Source organism: Sapajus apella, unplaced genomic scaffold (assembly GCF_009761245.1).
Source record: "Sapajus apella isolate SASKATOON/1434 unplaced genomic scaffold, GSC_monkey_1.0 scaffold58, whole genome shotgun sequence".
NCBI classification, from domain to species: domain Eukaryota; kingdom Metazoa; phylum Chordata; class Mammalia; order Primates; family Cebidae; genus Sapajus; species Sapajus apella.
The window spans coordinates 501,826-525,542 of NW_022436998.1; the positions used below are offsets into that span (position 1 = coordinate 501,826).

Sequence of the window (23,717 nt, forward strand, 5' to 3'; positions counted from 1 at the left end):
AGCGGGGCTAGGCGAAGGAGGCATTCTCAAATTGGAAACAACCTCAGTCGCCATTAACAGAATAATGAATAAATTCTGGGTGTATTCACACAATGGAATTCTATATAGCAATGAAAAAGAATGGATTGTTGATCCATACAACAACATAAATGATTTGTACCGACATTATTATTATTATTTTTAATTTCTCATTTTCTTTATCATTGGAGGGAAGGGAAAGCAAGCAAGCAGAGGTGGGGGTATTGTTACACTAAAGTTAGAGCTGAATACAAAGACAATTGAGTCATTCATAGTCTCAGCGATTCCACAATGAGCAACTGGATTATCTCATGTATAATTTACATTGGATCAAAAAAATGGGTTCCCCTCTGTGTATATCAATTTAATTCAAACCTTATTAGCTTCAAAATACAAAGATGAATACTACAAGATAAATTCTAACTGCAATAGGTATTTTCTAAGTAGAAGACCAAACACCAAAGGGAATCCCTCTTTCCAATGTCTTTTGATATGACAAGATTTTGCCAGAGTGGAACTTAAATAATCATTCTCATGGCCAAGTAAGAAGCTACAGTTGTTATGGGTATTACCCTACAATTACCATATATGTTACATATTAAATTAAACTCAGCATTAAATATGCTTGCATAATTATGCTGTTAATGATGATAGCAGTGATGATACTGGTGGAAAAGCCCTGTCTTTAGGCCAAGAAAAGTCAGGGAGAAAAACCTTAACAAGCAGAAAGCAGACACAGAGTTGGGCATTTTTTGACTAGGAAAGAGAATTTTAAGCATAGAAATATAAAAAGAAAAGTACTCCCTTATTTCCCCTTTGTGGAAATAATCTCATACATTTATTAGATATACTAGACAGGAACAGAACTAAGTACTCCAACTCTACTGCAGCATTACAAAAAAATCATGCCTTCACCACACTGTAAGATTTAAGGACAACCTGCCCAAGGATGCACATTATGTAAAACACAGCAAGATTGCTGCTGCCCTGCCAAGTACTTCCAGTCTCTGCAAAGACAAGTCAAAATGCTTCAGGAATCACATATCCAACACAAACTTTATCCTTAAATGAGTTATATTTGCCTCACACTAATAAACTTTTATTTCACTCAAATTAGAGCAAAAATCTTCTATACATTCAGTATCTGCCCTACCCAATAATTCAAAGAAAAAAAATCCAAAATGAGTAGTAAAGAAAAACATAAGCATTAACAGACCCTTTAAATTTGTTTTAAATATTTTTAAAGTTAAAAAGTGTTTAAAGTTTGTAATTCTTAGTAGGAAAACATTATCTGAATGAATACCCTAATGGCAAACCACTGTAAAATGCTTCAGCTGCATTTGGGGGAGAGGAGTAGGGATTATCTTCAAAGCACCCCAGCTCTCTTGATGAGAAGGTCAGAGGTACATTGGTTTGTATTATTGCGACGTCCGTAAGGTGATCTAGGTTGCTTTTTCTTCAGCAAAGGCTTTATTTATCAGAAGGGCATTATGCTTGACCTCCAAATTTGGCTGACAATTTGCTGATAAGATTCATAACCTTTGGGTTGCTCTGGTATTTTGACATATTTGCTGGGTTCTGAGCCACATCCTGGAAAGCCACCATAACTTCTGGATCCTGCATGGCTGCAAGAACCTCTGGATCACTAAGAATTTCATTGAGTCCAGGCATTCCGGCATTCCAGGCATGCCACCTCCCATTCTGGGCATTCCTCTGGGAAAACCACCAGGCATTCCCCCAGGAAAGCCACCTGGAAAAGAGCCATACTGAGCTCCTGACTGTCGTTTGGCTTCTTCCTCTCCCTGGGCTCTCTCATGCTCTTCTCGAGCCTTCTTAACTCTTTCTATTCTTTCTTTGATCTCTTGCTCTTCACGTTTTCGCTCATACTTTCTCCGATGTTCTGCAATTTTCTGTGCCCTAGGTTGAACTTCTTTCAGCATTGCACTCACATCTTCATCATAATCCAGTTTACAGGCAAGGACAAGATCATGGGCTGCTTCTTCCCAGTGGCCTAGAAGTGCTTTCCTTCGCCACTTGTAAGGCTGAGCTGAATCAGGATTTATTTCAATGGCTCTGTCACAGTCTCGGATGGCAGCATTTGGCTTCTGTAATTTGACGAAGACACTGGCCCTCTTGGCATACAAAATGGCCAAGCGAGGATTCAGCTTGATGGCATCTGTGAATAAGTCAATGGCTTTCTGCAATTCACCATCATTTAGGGCTTCAATAGCAGCCACTTTCTTATCATTTGCCTGATCCATCATTTCCTCTGTTATCTCTGCATTTTCATCTCCCATTTCTTGAGGGGTGTCAGTGTCTGGTTCAATCACACCTTCATTATCAATTTCTAGATCACTTTCCTCACTTGAGGGTTCGTCTGCCTTTAAATCTTCCTCTACCTTCTTACTATCAGCTTTTTCTTCCTTGGTATTTTCTTCTGATTTAGGTTTCTGAGTAGCAGGTGGTATTTTACCCCCCATACTCTCCACCCACTCCCTCAGGAAGCACATTTCTTCTGTGTGCAGAATGCTTGGGTCCTGCTTACACATCTTCACAAAGGCCCGAAGCTCGTTCACTTTTCGGGGGTCCATGGTCGTGAAGCTAAGGGTCTGCGGCCTGCTTCCAGGCCGAGGCGCTGGCTTGGCATGACCACGCAGACGTTATTTTGTGAGAAAGAAGACAGGCACAAAAGAGTACAAACTGTATGATTCCATTTATATGAAGTTAAGGAACAGGCAAAATTGACCTGCCCTTAAGAGAATAATGGCTACTTCAGGATGAGGGGCTCAAGGTAAAAATTGAGAGCAGTTAGAAGCAGAGGCAAGTACTTCATTCACTGCTACTGCAACAGGAGGGCTCAAGGGAGAGTGACTTCCTGAGCAAAATTTAGTTGGGGTTGTTTAATTGTGTCAAGGATTAGAATGGAGAAGTGGTGAGAAAGCAAGGTTGCTGACTCAGGTCCCAGAAGCCTGGCATGTAATAGCAATGAGGCCATAAAGCCTACATCTTGATTTATATTTCTCAACATTCCTGTGATTTTTGTGGTCAGCAAAGTCTGAATCAGGATGACCATGGTATTTACTTGCCACCATCTGCCCTTGGAATTTATTGCCCCTTAGAATTTAGTCTACTTCTGTCAGTCTCTGAAACTGTCTTTAGGCAAAGAAATACAGTCTGAAGGCTGGGCATAGTGGCTCATACCTGTAATCCCAGGACTTTGGGAGGCCAAGGTGGGTGGATTGCTTGAGGTCAGGAGTTCAAGACCAGCTTGACCAAAATGCTGAAACTAAAAATACAGAAATTATCTGGGCATGGTGGTGGATGCCTGTAATCCTAGCTACTCCGGAGGCTGAGTCGGGACACTCACTCCGAAGTTCATGAAAGAAGTACAGCTTTCACAGAGGTATGAGGACATGAGAGAGCCATGGAGGCTAAAAATATCCTATACCTCGATCTAGATGGTTACAGGGTGTGTATGTGTGTAGACATCCATTGAGCTGTGTACTTATTGGTCATGAAAAACTTATTTAAGAAATGAATTTATATATTAGTTGCACAGAAAAATATTTCTATTACATTGTTGAGTGAAAAAGGCAAGTTATGCTTGAGCATTTCTCACTGAACTCACTTCTACCAAAAAAATTTACATATAAGAAGAAAGAAGACTAGAAAAACTACTCCAAAATATGAGATTGTGGATGAGTTTTATTTTTGGTTGTTTGCATTTTCTAAACTTTAGAAATAGAATTCCTATGTATTGGAAGCAGTCCAGAGTCTTCTCCAAATTCCTACAGCCCCAGGCTCAATAGCAATAACCACAGCATTCACAACCTCTGACCCAATGCATTGGCAACATCATCAGCTCTACCAGACAGCCAGAAGTAGCTGTCTTCATCCATGATCCCTCTGCCACCTGTGAGGTAAAGCATGTGGCCTCTTGCTGAAGCATATTCCTCCCAGCTCACCTGATAGAATGACAAATCCAGAAACCTACATTTACTTCCATTTTACAATCATTTAGTAATATGAATTGAGCACTCTGGCTACCCTCAGGGGAGACTGAGAAAAATAAGTCAGGATCCCCACTTTCCAGGGGATCCCACACAGAAAATTCAACACACACGGAGAAATTTCCTCGGTCATTTCTCTTAACCTCAGTTTTTTTTTTTTTTTTTTTTAATTTTTATGTCTCACTAGAAACAGGAGTAATGATGACACTTCACTCAGAGGTTTGTCCTGAGGCTTAAATGAGGCAACATGGACACAGCATTTTAGTACAGGGCCAGGTACAGAATGTGTAAGTGTTGTTGGCTGCTATTTTCTCAGGCTTGTCATCCATCGGATACATTCGCTGCTCCCTGTCTTTGAATTGTGCCTTTAATTTTCATATTGCCCATGACCAAAATTCCATCAGAAAAAGGTGGTTTTAGATTAAGGTTCTTACACTGGAAACACAGTGAGAGTGATTGGTGAAAATGTCCCTTTGCATGAGGCAGGCCCATTTTGCTGGAACATTCTGTGGAGTGTTCACAGATTCTTTATTTTTTCTTTTTATTGAGATGGAGTTTTTCGCTCTGTTGCCCAGGTTGGAGTAGAGTTGGCATGATCTTGACTCACTGCCAACCTTTGCTGCCCAGTTCAAGGGATTCTTGTACCCCAGCCTCCCGAGTAGCTAGGATTGCAGGCGCCAACCACCACACCTGGCTAGTTTTTTTTGTATTTTAATAGAGATGGGGTTTTGCCATGTTGGCTAGGCTGTTCTTGAACTCCTGCCCTCAGGTGATCCTCCTGCCTCGGGCTCCCAAAGTGCTGGGATTATAGGTGTGAGCCACCATGACCAGCCAGATTCTAACAGCATTTGACTCGTTGCCATAGAGACCATGTCACCAGTTTATCCAGAGTCTTAGATCTAATGGGCAGCCTGCTTATTAGAGTTCTAATAAACTTTAGTGAAATGCTGCATAAGCATCTCATTTTCAAACAGCACAATAATCTCAGTAGGTGTATGACATATCTGGGTCTTTTCTTTGAAATCTCTGTCTTATGGATGAGGACAAGATTTTAAAGTCTCGGCGTATTTAAGTTGTCTTATCAAAGTTTGGAAATATTAAGCATTATTCTGTCACAGAAATTCTTAAAATATTTAAAATGTTTTACCAAGGCTTTAAGTCAAAAACGCTACAAGAAATACTCAGACATTTAAAGAGTTAACGAGAATACTCACTGAACCAGTATTTATGATATAAAACATTGGAAGTAACCAAAATTTTAAACAATAGTAGATATGTTAAATAGATCATGATAGTTCTTCTTGATAGGACTCTATAAAATTATTTAAAATGTTTTTATATAAGGTCTGGGTATGGTGGCTTACACTTGTAATCTCAGCACTTTGGGAAGCTAAGGTGGGTGGATCACTTGAAGTTGGGAGTTCCATCATGGTGAAACCTGTCTCTACTGAAAATACAAAAATTAGCTGGGCATGGTGGTGAGAGCTTGTAATCCCAGCTACTCAGGAGGCTGAGGTTACAGTAAGTCGAGATTGTGCCACTGCACTCCAGCCTGGGTGATTGAGTGAGACCTTGTCTCAAAAAAAAAAAAGTTGTCATATAAGATTTACTGATATCTGAAAATCATGAGTAAAAAAACTGATAGAGTGCAATCCCACTTTTATTAAATAATACATATAAGTAGAAAAAGAATGAAGGTTATATACACACCAGATGTTAATAGTGGGTAATAATGGTGGTATTGTGAGCTTATATGCTTTTCTTCTTCAGTCTTTTCTATATTTTTGAAAGTTGTCTATATTGAACACTAATGAGTTTTATTATGAGGAAAGATTAAACAATAAAGTATTTTAAAAGCAATTAAAAGAACCCCCCCTTAATAGAAAAAATGGACTGCTCATTTTTATGGAATAATGCCACCTAATTAATGTATCAGAAATAGCAGTTTGGGCCAGACACTGTAGCTCATGCCTGTAATTCCAGCATTTTGGGAGGCCAAGTTGGGTGGATCACCTGAGGATTGAAGTTCGAGACCAGCCTGACCAACATGGTAAAACTCCATCTCTACCAAAAATAAATTAGCTGGGTGTGGTGGCGGGTGCTTGTAATCCCAGCTACTCAGGAGGCTGAGGCAGGAGAATTGCTTGAACCCCGGAGGTGGAGATTGCAAGTAAGCTGACTACACTTCAGCCTGGGTGACAAGGGAAACTCTATCTCAAAAAAAAAAAAAAAAAAAAAAAAAAAGAAATAGCAGTTTGAAAATCATCATTCTGCACTGCCCATTTTATATTATTTTTGAGACAGGGTATTGCTGTGTTGCCCAGTCTGGAGCACAGCAGTGTGATCATGGCTCATTACAGCCTTGATGCCCTGCACTCAGTTTATCTTCCCACCTCAGCCTCCTCAGTAGCTGAGACTACAGATGCATGTCACTATGCCTGGCTAATTTTTGTATTTTTTTTTTTTTCGTAGAGTTGGAATTTTGTCACGTTGCTCAGGCTAGTCTTGAACCCCTGGGCTCAAGCTACCCATCTTCGCTTCCCAAAGTGCTACAATTAGAGGCATGAACGATTGTGCCCAGCCACTGTCTATTTTAATAATTGTTTCTGAAAAGAAAAGAATCATCTATGGATGCTAAAATGATTGGGTAAAAGTTAATTGGATAATATATTTACAGAGTCTCGAATTGTTATGCAACAGGTTATTACTAATTACAAACAGGAAAATGTACCTTTACAATGGAGAGAAATGGCCCTCACCTCCTTAATCAAAAGATCAAAATTATCAACACACAAAATGAGACAACACAATGTATCCCCAGTATAAGCAAATAAGAAATATACATCATCCACATAATATTCTTGAGAAAGATGTTTATCTTGGATCTCATTGTGAGGAATCAATAGGTTAGTCTAGAAAGTGAGGCATTTTCTAACACAATAGTCCTCTACTTTTCAAAATGTCCATGCCATGAAAAACATGGTGGTGGGACAGTTATAGGTAAAAATAACTAAAGATATAGGAGAACCAAATAAATGCATGGACCTTGATTGAATTCTGGATTTACAAAAGCTATAAAACACATTTGAATACAATTGAGAAATCTAATGACTGGATATTAGATAGTATTAAAGCATTATTTTTTTCATAGATGTGATGGTATTGATGTTTAAGAAGAAAGTCCTTATTCTTAAGAGAATGCTGCTGAAATATTTAAGGACAAAGTGTCGTAATGTCTGCACTTATTCCCAAATGTCTCATCAAAAATGTACAAATGTAAATGAGGGAAAATATTATGAGAAGTGAATATAGGTGAGAGATGTACAGGTAAGTGTTAATCGTGCTGCTATTTTAACATTTTTGGAAACTCAAAAATTTGCAAAGTTAAAAGTTGGGACAAAAGTATTTGGCAAACCATAAAGTACTCAACAGTAATGGCATTATGGTTAGTAGCAACAATGAAAGTATTTAGGAAAAAAAGAAAATTTTCTTACCATGTGTGGACAGTACAGAGAAGCAGGTTGGTTTTGTTTTATGCAGATTGCAATATTCCCTTCTTCCCTAAGAGGCAAGATATTTAAGTTTTCATCCACAATCTGAAATTAGATAATCAGTAAAGGAATATTCCTTATAAACCATTTGTACTTTTCTTAAAACACAACAAGATCTAAACTTAAGCCTTACTACCCTCATTTAAGATGCCAGGAAAGTGCTTGGTTGGTGTACCTAGATACTGGGCAACCTAAGAGGCAGTGTGGTTCAGTGGTCAGTGTGAGGGTGCCAGAGCTGGAAATATTTGGATTTGGATGTCCACTCTGATACCCTCTGACTTTGAGAATCTCGGATGCTTCTCTGAGCATCAGTTTCCTCATGTAGAATATCAGAGATTTAAAAGTGCATTTACTATACAGCTTTATTGTGGGGATGAAATAAGATGATATAGGTAAGGGCTCCATTGTGAGGATGAAATAAGATGATACAGGAAGGGCTCCATTGCCTGGTTAGCGAAAAGTTTTAAGAAAACCAGCATCTCGGAAAGCCTTTTTAAACAAGGACACTTAATTAGCCATCTTAGGTATAAGAAAAGAAATATAAAGAGCATGAAAATTTAAAAACAGATTTGGCAGTTTTATAACAGTCTAGGAGGTGGTGTTATTTTTTCCTATTAAGAATTGGGGGCAGGTTAGGAATAAATAAAATACAGTTTGAAAATAATGAGTTATTTCAGCCGAGTGGCTTCTTTATTGACCTAAAATGGAAGGCATGACCATGAAGGAATGTGATAGCAGTTAAAAAGTACGCTGATAAGCTAGCTCAATTTTGAGGGCTACAACCTTCCCACTTGTCACCTTGGAAAGCAACATTTATATTCATTTTGAATTTATTATCCTTGCTGAATACTTTGAAGCTTTTCTATAGAAACTACGAGCTTTAAGGATCAGAAGGTCTTCAGAGATAGTACATCTTCATACTTTGATGGCAAACTTTAGACTTCAGGAAAAAAAAGTGATATTTAGTACTAAGTGTAGTAAATTAGGTGAATTAGCTAGTGAATATATTTTTAAATGAGATTTTTGAAACTTTATTTTCAATGAAATTGTTCTATTTTATTTTTTGATTGTTTATTGATACTATATAGAAATACAAGTAATATAATTTTTTGTATATGGCTTTTATTTCCTGCAACTTTGATGAACTCAATTATTCGCCCTAATAGTGTGTTTGTATTCCTTAGAATTTTTTTTATTACACTTTAAGTTCTGGGATACATGTGGAGAACATGCAGGTTTGTTACATAGGTATACACGTGCCATGACGGTTTGCTGCACCCATCAACCCGTCGTCTACATTAGGTATTTCTCCTAATATTATCCCTCTCATAGACCCCAACCCCCTGACAGGCCCTAGTGTGTGATGTTCTCCTCCTTGTGTCCATGTGTTCTCATTGTTCAACTCCCACTTATGAGTAAGAACATGCAGTGTTTGGTTTTCTGTTCTTGTGTTAGTTTGCTGAGAATGATGGTTTCCAGCTTCATCCATGTCCCTGCAAAGGACATGAACTCATCCTTTTTTATGACTGCATAGTATTCCCTGCATGGTGTATATGTGCCACATTTTCTTTATCCAGTCTATCATTGATGGGCATTTGGGTTGGTTTCAACTCCCTGCTATTGTGAACAGTGCTGCAATAAACATATGTGTGCACATGTCTTTATATTAGAATGATTTATAATCCTTTGGGTATATACCCAGTAATGGATTGCTAGGTCAAATGGTATTTCTGGTTCTAGATCCTTGAGGAATCGCCACACTGTCTTTCACAATGGTTGAACTAATTTACACTCCCACGAACAGTGTGCAAGTGTTCCTATTTCACCACATCCTCTCCAGCATCTGTTTCCTGACTTTTTAATGATTGCCATTCTAATTGGTGTGAGATGGTATCTCATTTTGGTTTTGATTTGCATTTCTCTAATGGCCAGTGATGAGCCTTTTTTCCATGCATATGTTGCCTGCATAAATGTCTTCCTTTGAGAAGTGTCTGTTCATATCCTTTGCCCATTTTTTGATGGGGTTGTTTGTTTTTTTCTTGTAAATTTAAGTTATTTTTAGATTCTGGGTATTAGCCCTTTGTCAGATGAATAGATTGTAAAAATTTTCTCCCATTCTGTAGGTTGCCTGTTCACTCTGATGATGGTTTCTTTTGCTGTGCAGAGCTCTTTAGTTTAATTAGATCCTATTTGTAAATTTTGGCTTTTGTTGCCATTGCTCTGGTGTTTTAGTCAGGAAGTCTTTGCCCATGCCTATGTCCTGAATGGTATTGCCTAGGTTTTCTTGGTTTTTTATGGTTTTAGGTCTTACATTTACATCTTTAATCCATCTTGAGTTAATTTTTGTGCGTCCAATTTTAGTTTTCTGCATATGGGTAGCGAATTTTCCCAATATCATTTATTAAATAGGGAATCCTTTCCACATTGCTTGTTTTTGTCCGGTTTGTCAAAGATCAGATGGTTATAGATGTGTGACATTATTTCTGAGGCCTCCGTTCTGTTCCATTGGTTTATATATGTTTTGGTACCAGTACCATGATGTTTTGGTTACTGTAGCCTTATAGTATAGCTTGTTCCTCAGAATCATGTCATCTGTTGAACAGAGGTAGTTTTACTTCTTCCTCTTCTTCCTTTCCAATTTGGATGCTATTTCTTTTTCTTGCCTAATTGCCCTGGATAGAACCTCTGTTATATAGAAGTGGCAAGAGTGAATATTCTTGTAAGTCCTGATCTTAGTGGGAGCACTTTCAGTCTTTTACTGTTGAGTTTGATGTGAGCTATGGGGTTTCTATATGCTCTTTATCAGATTGAGAAAGTTCCCTTTCATTGCTAGTTTGTTGAAGTTTGTTACCATGAATAGGTGTTGGTGATTTGTCAATGATTTTTCTGTGTCTGTCAAGACGATAATGTGATTCGTGTCCTTTGTTTTACTAATACAGTATATTAATTGGTTTTTATAGTTTGAACCAACTTTGTATTTCTGGAATAATACTACTTGGTTATGGTATATAATCCATTTATATATTTTTTGTTAGGTTGGCTGGTATTTTGTTGAGTTTTTTTGGCACCTATAGTCATAAGAAATATTAATGTGTGGTTTTCTTTTCTTTCTTTCTTTTTTTTCTTTTACCTGTACATATCAAGGAAATTTGTGGTTTTCTTTTCATGGGATGTCTTTGATTTTGGTATCAGGATAATCCTGGCTCATACTATGACCCCATTTTGAGGTACAGCCTCCAAAATCTTGTATATTTTTGGGGAGAGTTTGTGAAGGATTAATGTTAATTCTTCCTTAAATGTTGGATAGAATTCACCATGAAGCGATCTGGGCCTGGCTTTTTCTTTGTGGTAAGAGAGAGTGTGTGTGTGTGTGTGTGTGTGTGTGTGTGTGTGTGTGTGTGTTTTGGATGGGGAGTGTAAGCAATGAAGTTATGGTACTTCATTTTGACAAATTAAAAAATATGTCTTTCATCTTCCCCCTTTGTGTGGGTCCTCTTCTCCTTTCTCACCTGAATTAAAAAATAAACCCTCTAGTGAGGTACAGTTGACATGCAAAAAGCTGTCCACATTTAACGTGTACAACTTGATGAGTTTGAATATAAGTAAACACCTATGAAACTGTCACTACAATCTATGCCATAAACCTATTCATCACATTCAAAAGTTTCCTTCCACCCTCTGTCTTATTATTATTTTGGTAATAAGAACACTTAAGACATTTCCTTAGCCAGATTTTAAGTATGTAATACAGTGTTGTTAATTGTTGGCATTATGCTATACAGTAGATCTCTAGCAGTTACCGTCTGTGTAGCTGAAATTTTGTACCCCTTAATGAATACCTTCCTGTTTTCTCCTCCCACCAGCTCCTGGAAACCACCAATTCACTTTCCAGATCTATGAGTTAACACCCCCCCCCCTTTTTTTTTTTTTTGAGACAGAGTCTTGCTCTGTTGCCCAGGCTGGAGTGCAGTGGTGCGATCTCTCTGCTTACTGCAACCTGTGCCTCTCAGGTTCAAGTTCTCCTACTTCAGCCTCCTGAATAGCTGAGATTACAGTCATGTGTCACCATGCCTGGCTAAGTTTTGTATTTTTAGTAGAGATGGGGTTTTGCCATGTTGGCCAGGCTGGTCTTTAACTCCTGGCCTCAAGTCTACCTACCATGGCCTCCCAAAGTGCTGGGATTACAGGCATGAGCCACCTCACCCAGCTGATGTCATTTTCTTAATTTACTTTTTGGATAATTTATTGTAATGTATAGAAACACAACTGATTTTGTACATTGATCTTGTGTCCTGAAATTTTGTTTAATTTGTTTATCCTAATTTTTTTGGTTAATCTTTAGAATTTTCTTGTGTGTGTGTGTGTGTGTGTGTGTGTGTGTGTGAAGAATCTCTGTAGAGCTTTATAATTTTCCTCAATCTTTTATAAAGTTTTGCCAATATCTAATTATGTAGTAATTCTTTTTAGCAATTCACTTTTACTAAGTCTTTTGAAAACATTTACAACGCATTCAAAAAAAGTTTCACAAAAAGCAGTTTTGTACTTATAGGTCATTGGTTTGTATTATGTGATTATAACAACACACACAGCACAAATAAACAGGTTTTGAGCCAATTGCAATTCAAAGGGTGGGAACAGACATGTCCAGGTACTTAGCATACATATCATATGTAGAAATATAATTTTCTGCACATTTATAAGATCATGTAATCTGCAAACAGAGATAATCTTTTTTCCTGATTTGAATATTTCTTATTTCCTTTTCTACTTACTCTGGCTAGGAACTATAATACTATGTTGGATAGAAGTGGAGAGAATGTGCATCATTTTCTTGTTCCAGATCTGAGAGAAAAAGCTTTCAGTTTTCAATTCAGTTTTTGACCACTGAATATGATGTTAGCTGTGTGCTTTTTATATATGGCCTTTATTGTGTCTAGGTAAATTCCTTCTCTACCTAATTTCTTGAGAATTCTTATCATCAAAGGGTGTTGAATCTTGTGAAATGCTTTTGCTGTATCTTTTGAGATTATCATGTCATCTTTGTCCCTCATTCTGCGAAGGCATTTGGTGCTGGGCTTTTCTTTGTTGGAAGGTTTTTGATTACTAATTTAATCTTTTTATTAGTTATTGGTCTGTTCAGACTTTTTAATGCTTTATGATTCAGTCTTGGTAGGTTGTATGTTTTTAGTACTTTATCCATTTTTTTCTAAGTTGTCCATTTTGTTGACATATAATTTTTTTTCTTTTTTTTTTTGAGATGGAGTTTTGCTGTTGTTGCACGGGCTGAAGTGCAGTGGTGTGATCTTGGCTCCCTGAAACCTCCACCTGCTGGGTTCAGGTGATTCTCCTGCCTCAGCCTCCCAAGTAGCTGGGATTACAGGCACCCGCCATCATGTTCAGCTAATTTTTGTATTTTTGTAGAGACAGGATGGTCTTGAGCTCCTGACCTCAAGTGATCCCCTCTGAAAGTGCTGGGATTACAGCCTCAGCCTCCGAAAGTGCTGGGATTACAGGCATGAGCTACCATGCCTGGCCCTTCAAGAAATATAAAGTTTGTTGATTTTGTGGGAAGATTTTTTTTTTCTAAGAAAATCCTAAGGAACATTTTAGTTTTTATTTCATTTTTTTTCCATTTTTGTTCATACTTTAGTATGCAAGGCACATTTTAATTTTTACTTATTTTTTGAGAGGAAAATTACATGCTCATTTTATTCATGTCTCTAAATGCAAAGGCCCAAACAAACAAAATTTAAGAAATTTAATCCAAGAAAACAAAAAGAAGAAATGCAATGAAAATTTAACATTTGAAAACATTTTTAATTAACTCTGACTTTTTAATAGGGAAAAACTATTTCATTCACCCTTTTAACAGAATCAGAAAACATATTCAATATAATGTAATACCTATTTATGATTATTGGAAAAAACAAACATATAAAGCTCAATGAATTAGGTTAACTTCCACACCCTGTTAAACAATATGTAGTTAAAAAAATGGAGTCAATTTCAGAATATACAATAGTTAAAGTAAATACTACTATTTGTTTCATTCAGGTTGAGAGCTTACTGTTTCCTTTTGACCAATGTTTAAAAAAAGGCAAGAAAGGCATGAAAGCAAAGGACTATCTTAAAATGAATAACGGTAATTTTATAACTGCTGCTAATCTGAGCCTGATTTTATGTAATAAAATCCTAGACACAAGCATTTGTCCTACCATTTTAGTATTGCTACCTATGCCCATACCGTGAACTCAGCTACACAATTTGGGAATCACACTACAGTATTTATAATAATCCATACCTGAGCAGCTGACTAGTGGCTTAGACTTCCCTCTTTAGTATATTTTTAGTCAAGTACAGAACACTTATAATGGTGCATTGAAAACAGTTGTCTATATTTTGCATATAGCTTTCTAATAGCAAATATATTTTTCTTCGCATTCTCCATGTTTGAAATTTGAACTACATTAAAGAAGTATTCTGCAAAATTGTCAGCATCTCCTTCCCTCATTGCTGTGTCTAGGTTCTGTATTCCAGAAGAAAACTGAGGGGGAAATAAAAGCAATAATGTGAGATTATCCTTGGGGTGCATTTAGAGAATGCTGAACTTTACTTCTTGCCTACCTCTGTGTTAGGAATTTAGATAAATAACTGTAAAAGCCCACTTAATAATAGCTGTCATAATCATTACTATGATCTCCTACCTGGACAATATAAGGTGGCAATGGCTTCCCCAGAGAGCCTGGCTTCAATTTTATTATTTTGGAAGTGGCACAGAGTAGACCCTGTTTAAAGATATGCAGACAAGTTTTATTTTTAAAAAAGCAGTAAATTAATGGATCTAGTCATTGATCATAACCAGACATTATATGCCTCCTAACAGAACAACATTACACAGACTAACAAGTAATCTTGATTAAAAAAATAGGAGTGTGACTAAACCTCTAGGTCAATTTACAGGAAATGCAGGAGAACAGAAGAATATGTAAACCACACCATAAGGATGCAATTAGCAAAATCCAAGCTGTGAAATATTCAAAAGAACCAACAACTCAGTTTTTTAAAATAACAAATTGCAAAGGAAAAAGAAGGTAATGAGGAAATTCATAAATTAAAAGATACACAAAAGACTTATCAACTAGCCACAATGTGTGAGCATAATTGGAAAAAATGGTAGCAAGAAAACATACATGACTTAAATGATGGATGAAGATGTGAATGGTGGATATTTGTTGATAAGAGGCCGTGCTAACCTACTGTGTATCAGCCAGACAAACTCCATCTTGCTGAGAGTAAGACAGACTCCATCTTAACCTCTCCCTCACCCCTCCCGCCATTTCTCCTTTGAGTGCATGTCTGGATCATGTTCCTGTGCTGGGTCATGCTGTACTTAGAACTATAGAAACATATAACCATTGTAACCATATCCCGCCTGGCAAGCTCACTTGTTATTGTGAATACCCCCCTTGATTGTATGACAAGTACCGAATACCCTCCTTGGTAACCAGCAATCATGGGAACCACTTGTGAATATCCTCCTTAGTAATCAACAATTCATGGGAACCTCCTGCCTCCTGGTTACTAGCCTCCTTATCTAACTCGCTTGTTCTGCTTCTATAAATTCTGCTTCAGTTAGGCTTCTCCTCCCCTTTCCTAAGCAAAATGTAAAAAGGAATCAAGCCCCTTCCTTGGGCTGAGAGATTTTGAGCACAAGCTGATTCTCGGTGGCTGGCAATAAAGGACTCTCAATTGGAACTCAGGGTGTGGTGCTTTCCTTCTAACTAGCTCGAGTATAACAAAGCAATTGTTAACTTTTAGGTACAATTGGAAAATATGGTTGTTTTTGGAATCCTTGTTTTTTAAAATATGTATACTAGAACTATTTATGGATAAAACATAGTTTTTGGGATTGAAGAGGAATAATGATAAAACAGGATTAGCCATAAGGTAATAATTGTTGAAATGGGCAGTGGATACATGGGAATTCAATATACAATTTTGTCTATTTTTGTATATCTTTTGAGATTTTAAATAATAAATGTCTCAAAAATAAGTAATTGTTTTAGGCTGCTGAGAAATACTTTAGCACAGCATGTAGGGCACCCGAAAGAGGGCACAGAAGTCTACCTTGGAGGGCACGAGAACTGGATCTTGTATGAGTCAACCATGGGTATAATGGAATGGAGAAAAATTTATTTATTAAAATTTCACAGAAACCAAGTAAGATGGACCCTCCTGGAGAGCCTGCTTCCTGTGAGGGAAATTGTCTGAGTGAGGGACTTGACATTTCTTGAAGGGTTGAGTACTGTGAAAAATTTAGGGGCTCAGACTCCTGAATGTCAAGGCAGAATGATAAGTGCAGGGGCAGGGGACAGAGCAGTACCTGATGGGTTTCTCCATAATGTCCCAATCTACGTTAAAGATACTCTGTTTGTGAATTCACAATTGTGATTTCCTCTGCTGTGGAAAACAGCAGTGACAAATATCTTTGTACCAATTGGCATGTGGCAAAATGGAGTCACCACAAACAGATGCAGGAAAACTGGGAGAAACTAACCCCATTCACTTTATTTTACAACTCCAGTGCCATAACTTTTGCATTTGATGGTTTCTATACCCCCAACACTCCCTCTACTGACTTCTCTTTCCTACCTTGGCTTAGATGTCACTTCCTTCAGGGTGCTCTGATTCCCCAGGCCAAGTTAGATGTCCCTTCCATGCATTTCCAGGGTAACCTGTGTTTATGCTTCATCATACTTTCCCCACTATACAACAATTATTTGTGCATTTGACAAGGACAGGAATTATTTATTATTATTTAAAACAGTAGAGACTGAGCTTACTATGTTGCCCAGGCTGGTCTGAAACTCCTGGGCTCAAGTGATCCTCTTGCCTTGGTCTCCTAACGTGCTGGGACTATAGGCAAGGGCCACTGTGCCCAGCCTGGAACAGGAATTTTTTCTGTCTTCTACATAGTTATTTCTCCACTGCCTATTGCTGAGTCTTACATGTAAAAGAGACTTAATATTTTCTTGTGTTTACATGCTAACAAATTGGAGGCCCCAGATTCTGAATGTTTTTGAGGATGGTCATAGTGATCTCCTTGTAGTGTACTACGGTAACTAGTTTTATGGTTCTTTTAGGAACTCCTCCTTCTTTGCATGTAATCTGGTGGGACTATTAATCATGGTTCTATAGATCCACTTTTTGGGATGAACAAATGTCCCAGGTTAGGACCCTTAAATTACAGTCCAAGGGAAAAGGATAGACAGAAGCCTGGACAATCAGAGTCTGTTCCAAGAATTTTCCAAAGTAGAGGAAAATTAGGGCTATTTTGACTTGTCTGAAGGAGAGGTAACTCCAGAGTTGCTGGTGTTCACCTTGTCTGCTTTGTGGAAGAAACACATCAGAGAACAACTCACAGAAAAAAGCAGATGGAGCAATTGAGAGGGAGAGAATGAGAGAGAGCTGATGTTTTAAGAGTTAATGTGTTTTAGTTCCGGGTGTTTGGGCCCCTCCAGTCTTGATTTCATAAGCCCCCTTGATGCTATTCCCAGCAAAATGGATTTTTAACTTCCACTTTTGCTCAAGCTTGTTTGAAATAAGTTTCTATCCCTTGCATCTGAAATAATGCTGGCTAACACAAGCCTCCTTAGCTATTGCCAGTATATTACAATTAAATGAAAGATATACATTTTCTCCTGTGCAGGCTGTATGACAAATTAAAAATCCAAAGTTTATTAGGTGTTGCTGGAATCATATCAACTTAGTGTGTCAACTTTGCTTATTTCAGATGTTCTGAGTGTGAGTCATATTTGTATTTCATAAAAAGAAAGATGAAGCCAAAAGCAATATTGCCTAAGATGTGCTGTTTTGCTAAACAGCATCTTTCACAGCCTGAGATCAGTGAGGAAATACAATGCAGTGAGTCCTGGGTGCTGAAAATGTCAACTTTTTGGATGTAATTAAATGGCTCTGTGAGTGTGGTATAGACAGAATCTGAGACAGAATTTGACCATTTCTCGTTTCCTCTTTTACAGTTTTGAATTGTAACCTGCCTACCAAGTGTGAGCTTGACTATGAGGTCTCAAAGATTTCAATCTTGTGTTCTGAATTTTCTTTAACTTTCTAAGTCAGGGTGTTTCCTGAGCCAAGTGGAACTACATAGCTCCACCATGGTCCTCAAACTGTAGACCTCTCCTCAGAGCCTGGGCTCTCAATTTGACTGTTTTGTCTTCCCCCAGGCAGGCTGAGGTTTTCCTAGTCACCACAAAATGGTTCTGGAATTAAAAAGACAAACTAAGTCCTATAAAAAGGCTTTGGTGTTACCAAGATTATGGAATTCCCTTCTTAGTATAATTCATAAAAGAGTAGTAATATATAAAACAAGTGTAAGAAATCTCCCTGCCCCCCAAATTCTTATTTTTCTCATGCTATTTGAATGTTTAAAAAATATTGGTTATTCAATTCTTTCTTTTTTTTTCCCATTTATTTTATTGCATTTTAGGTTTTGGGGTACATGTGAAGAACATGCAAGATTGTTGCATAGGAACACATGTGGCAGTGTGATTTCCTGCCTTCCTCCCCATCACCTACATCTGGCATCTCTCCCCCTGTTATCCCTCCCCAGCTCACCACCCCCACCGTCCCTCCCCTATTTCCCCCCAACTGACCCCAGTGTGTAGTGCTCCCCTCCCTGTGTCCATGTGTTCTCATTGTTCAACACCCACCTATGAGTGAGAACATATGGTGTTTGATCTTCTGCTCTTCTGTCAGTTTGCTGAGAATGATGGTTTCCAGGTTCATCCATGTCCCTACAAAGGACACAAACTCATCATTTTTGATGGCTGCATAATATTCCATGGTGTATATGTGCCACATTTTCCCTGTCCAGTCTATCATCGATGGGCATTTGGGTTGTTTCCAGGTCTTTGCTATTGTAAACAGTGCTGCAATGAACACTTGTGTGCACGTGTCCTTATAGTAGAACGATTTATAATCCTTTGGATATATACCCAGTAACGGGATTGCTGGGTCAAATGGAATTTCTATTTCTAGGCCCTTGAGGAAGCGCCACACTGTCTTCCACAATGGTTGAACTAATTTACACTCCCACCAACAGTGTAAAAGTGTTCCTATTTCTCCACATCCTCTCCAGCATCTGTCGTCTCCAGATTTTTTAATGTTTGCCATTCTAACTGGCATGAGATGGTATATCAATGTTGTTTTGATTTGCATTTCTCTGATGACCAGTGATGATGAGCATTTTTTCATATGTTTGTTGGCCTCATGTATGTCTTCTTTTGTAAAGTGTCTGTTCATATCCTTTGCCCACTTTTGAATGGGCGTGTTAGTTTTTTTCTTGTAAATCTGTTTTAGTTCTTTGTCAATTCTGGATATAAGCCCTTTGTCAGATGGGTAAACTGCAAAATTTTTTTCCCATTCTGTTGGTTGCTGATTCACCCTAAGGACTGTTTCTTTTGCTGTGCAGAAGCTGTGGAGTTTGATTAGGTCCCATTTGTCTATTTTGGCTTTTGTTGCCAGTTATTTCGGTGTTTTGGTCATGAAGTCCTTGCCTATGCCTATGTCCTGAATGGTTTTGCCTAGATTTTCTTGTAGGGTTTTTATGGTGTTAGGTCTTATGTTTAAGCCTTTAATCCATCTGGAGTTAATTTTAGTGTAAGGTGTCAGGAAGGGGTCCGGTTTCTGCCTTCTGCACATGGCTAGCCAGTTTTCCCAACACCATTTATTAAACAGGGAATCCTTTCCCATTTGCTTGTTTTTGTCTGGTTTGTCAAAGATCAGATGGTTGTAGATATGTTGTGTTGCGTCTGAGACCTCTGTTCTGTTCCATTGGTCTATATGTCTGTTTTGGTACCAGTGCCATGCTGTTTTGATTACTGTAGCCTTGTAGTATAGTTTGAAGTCTGGTAGCGTGATGCCTCCCGCTTTGTTCTTTTTGCTTAGAATTGACTTGGCTCTGCGGGCTCTCTTTTGGTTCCATATGAAGTTTAAGGTGGTTTTTTCCAGTTCTGTGAAGAAGGTCATTGGTAGCTTGATGGGGATAGCATTGAATCTGTAAATTATTTTGGGCAGTATGGCCATTTTCACGATACTGATTCTTCCTAACCATGAACATGGAATGTTTCTCCATCTGTTTGTGTCCTCTCTTATTTCGTTGAGCAGTGGCTTGTAGTTCTCCTTGAAGAGGTCCTTTACGTTCCTTGTTAGTTGTATTCCTAGGTATTTTATTCTCTTCATGGCAATTGTGAATGGAAGTTTCTTCTTGATTTGGCTCTCTTTAAGTCTGTTATTGGTGTATAGGAATGCATGTGATTTTTGCACATAGATTTTGTATCCTGAGACTTTGCTGAAGTTGCTTATCAGTTTCAGGAGATTTGGGGCTGAGACAATGGGGTCTTCTAGGTATACAATCATGTGGTCTGCAAATAGAGACAATTTGACTTCCTCCTTTCCTATTTGAATACCCTTTATTTCCTTTTCTTGCCTGATTGCTCTGACTAGAACTTCTAGTACTATATTGAATAGGAGTGGTGAGAGAGGGCATCCTTGTCTGGTGCCACATTTCAAGGGGAATGCTTCCAGTTTTTGCCCGTTCAGTATGATATTGGCTGTTGGTTTGTCGTAAATAGCTGTTATTATTTTGAGATATGTTTCATCAATCCCTAGCTTATTGAGGGTTTTTAGCATAAAGGGATGCTGAATTTTGTCAAAGGCCTTCTCTGCATCAATTGAGATAATCATGTGGCTTTTGTCTTTGGTTCTGTTTATATGGTGAATTACATTTATAGACTTGCGTATATTTAACCAGCCTTGCATCCCAAGGATGAAGCCTAATTGATCATGGTGGATAAGCTTTTTGATGTGCTTTTGTAATCGGCTTGTCAGTATTTTACTGAAGATTTTTGCATCTATGTTCATCATGGATATTGGCCTGAAGTTTTCTTTTCTTGTTGAGTCTCTGCCGGGTTTTGGAATCAGGATGATGTTGGTCTCATGAAATGATTTGGGAAGAATTCCCTCTTTTTGTATTGTTTGGAATAGTTTCAGAAGGAATGGTGCCAGCTCCTCTTTGTATGTATGGTAGAATTCGGCTGTGAACCCATCTGGACCTGGGCTTTTTTTGGGTGTTAAGCTCCTAATTGCTGCCTCAGCTTCAGACCTTGTTATGGGTCTGTTCAGGGTTTCGGCTTCTTTCTGGTTTAGGCTTGGGAGGAGGCAAGTGTCTAGGAATTTATCCATTTCTTCCAGGTTTACTAGTTTATGTGCATAGAGTTGTTTGTAATAACCTCTGATGATGGTTTGAATTTCTGTGGAATCTGTGGTGATATCCCCTTTATCGTTTTTTGTTGCATCAATTTGGTTATTCTGTTTTTTCTTTTTTATTAATCTTGCTAGTGGTCTGTCTATTTTGTTGATCTTTTCGAAAAACCAGCTCCTGGATTTATTGATTTTTTTGAAGAGTTTTTTTGTGTGTCTATCTCCTTCAGTTCTGCTCTGATCTTAGCTATTTCTTCTCTTCTGCTAGACTTTGAGTTTTTTTCATCTTGCTCTTCTAGCTGTTTCATTTTGATGATAGCGTGTCAATTTTTGATCTCTCCTTCCTTCTCATGTGGGCACTTATTGCTATATATTTTCCTCTAGAGACTGCTTTAAATGTGTCCCAGAGATTCTGGTAAGTTGTGTCTTCATTCTCGTTGGTTTTGAAGAATATCTTTATTTCTGTCTTCATTTCATTGTTTATCCAGTCAACATTCAAGAACAAGTTGTTCAGTTTCCATGAAGCTGTGCCGTTCTGGGTTAGTTTTTGAATTCTGAGTTCTAACTTGATTGCACTGTGGTCCGAGAGACTGTTTGTTATGATTTCCATTCTTTTGCATTTGCTGAGGAGTGATTTACTCCCAATTATGTGGTCAGTTTTAAAGTAGGTGTGATGTGGTGCTGAGAAGAATTTATATTCTGTGGATTTGGGGTGGAGAGTTCTGTAAATGTCTATTAGGTTTGCTTGATCCAGGTCTGAGTTCAAGTCCTGGATATCCTTGTTAATTTTCTGTCTGGTTGATCTGTCTAATATTGACAATGGGGTGTTAAAGTCTCCTGCTATAATTGTGTGGGAGTCTGTTTCTTTGTAAGTCATTAAGAACTTGCCTTATGTATCTGGGTGCTCCTGTATTGGGTGCACATATATTTGGGATCATTAGCTCTTCTTGTTGCATTGATCATTTTACCATTATATAATGTCCTTCTTTGTCTCTTTTGATCTTTGTCGCTTTAAAGTCTAATTTATCAGAGATGAGAATTGCAACTCCTGCTTTTTTTTGGTCTCCATTTGCTTGGTAAATCTTCCTCCATCCCGTTATTTTGAGCCTTTGTGTATCCTTGCATGTGAGATGGTTTTCCTGGATACAGCACACTGACGGGTTTTGGCTTTTTATCCAATTTGTGAGTCTGTGTCTTTTGATTGGGGCATTTAGTCCATTTACATTTAGGGTTAATATTGTTATGTGTGAATTTGATACTGCCATTTTGGTGCTAGCTGGCTCTTTTGCCCATTGGTTGATGCAGATTCTTCATTGTGTTGATTCTCTTTACCACTTGGCATGTTTTTGGAGTGGCTGGTACTAGTTGTTCCTTTATACGTGTAGAGCCTCTTTCAGGAGCTCTTGTAAAGCTGGCCTGGTGGTGACGAAATCTCTGAGTACTTGCATGTTCCCAAAGGATTTTATTTTTCCTTCACTTATGAAGCTTAGTTTGGCTGGATAGGAGATTCTGGGTTGAAAGTTGTTTTCTTTAAGGATGTTGAATATTGGCCCCCACTCTCTTCTGGCTTGTAGGGTTTCTGCTGAGAGATCTGCTGTGAGTCTGATGGGCTTCCCTTTGTGGGTAACCCGACCTTTCTCTCTGGCTGCCCTTATCATTTTCTCCTTCATTTCAACCCTGGTGAATCTGACGATTATGTGCCTTGGGGTCGCTCTTCTTGACGAATATCTTTGTGGTGTTCTCTGTATTTCCTCAACTTGAATATTTGCCTGCCTTGCTAGGTTGGGGAAGTTTTCCTGGATAATATCCTGAAGAGTATTTTCCAGCTTGGATTCATTCTCTTCGTTGCATTTGGGTACGCCTATCAAACGTAGATTAGGTCTTTTCACATAGTCCCACACTTCTTGGAGACTTTGTTCATTCCTTTTTACCCTTTTTTCTCTATTCTTGCCTTCCCATTTTATTTCATTGAGTTGATCTTCGACCTCTGATATACTTTCTTCTGCTTGGTCAATTTGGCTGTTGGTACTTGTGCATGCTTCACAAAGTTCTCGTGTTGTGTTTTTCAGCTCCATCAATTCATTTGTATTCCTTTCTATTTTTTCCATTCTTCTTAGCATTTCCTCAAATCTTTTTTCATGGTTCTTAGTTTCTTTGCATTGGGCTAGAACATGTTCTTTTAGTTCATAGAAGTTTCTTACTACCCACCTTCTGAAGTCTGATTCTGTCATTTCATCACACTCGTTCTTCATCCAATCTTGTTCCCTTGCTGGTGAGGAGTTGTCATCCCTTTTAGGATGAGAGGTGTTCTGGTTTCGGGTGTTTTCATCCTTTTTGTGCTGGTTTCTTCCCATCTTTATGGATTTATCCACCTGTCGTCTTTGTAATTGCTGGCTTTCAGATTGGGTCTCTGAGTGGACATTCTGTTTGTTGATGATGAGATTATTTCTGTTCCTTGGTTTTCCTTCTGACAGTCTGGCCCCTCTGTTGTAGGTCTGCTGAGGTCCACTCCAGGCCCTCCTTGCCTGGGGATCACCTGCAGCAGCTGCTGAACAGTAAGGGTTGTTACCAGTTTTCTTCTTCTGCTATCTTTGTCCCAGAAGGATACCCGCCAAGTGTCAATCTGATCTCTACTTTATGAGGTGACTCTTTGGATATACAGGGGTCAGGGAGCTGCTTGAGGAGATGGTCTCTTCTTTATAGGAGCTCAAATGCTGAGCTGTGAGCTCCGTTGTTCATTCAGAGCTGCTGGGCACGTACGTTTAGGCCTGCTGCAGCAGAACTCATAAACCGCTTTTTGTTCCTAGGTGCCCTGTCCCAGGGATTTAGGGCTTTATGAGTTTCTGTTATGTTGCTG

The 23,717-nt window shown here is 38.4% G+C and overlaps 1 protein-coding gene and 1 pseudogene across 2 annotated transcripts in view; both read right to left on the bottom strand.

The window, feature by feature from the left end:
- Positions 1 to 1,469: 1,469 nt before the first annotated feature.
- Positions 1,470 to 2,614, bottom strand: LOC116528282 (annotated as a pseudogene). The gene has a single exon (XR_004258964.1). The product of XR_004258964.1 is annotated as a hsc70-interacting protein pseudogene (transcript).
- Positions 2,615 to 3,760: 1,146 nt separating this feature from the next.
- Positions 3,761 to 23,717, bottom strand: part of ACSM6 (acyl-CoA synthetase medium chain family member 6) — a 42,238-nt gene continuing 22,281 nt past the window's right edge. Inside the window, 3 exon segments of the mRNA XM_032245489.1 lie at positions 3,761 to 3,983; positions 7,523 to 7,624; positions 14,284 to 14,364. Coding sequence (XP_032101380.1) covers positions 3,843 to 3,983; positions 7,523 to 7,624; positions 14,284 to 14,364 — 324 coding nt within the window. The 3' untranslated portion in view covers positions 3,761 to 3,842.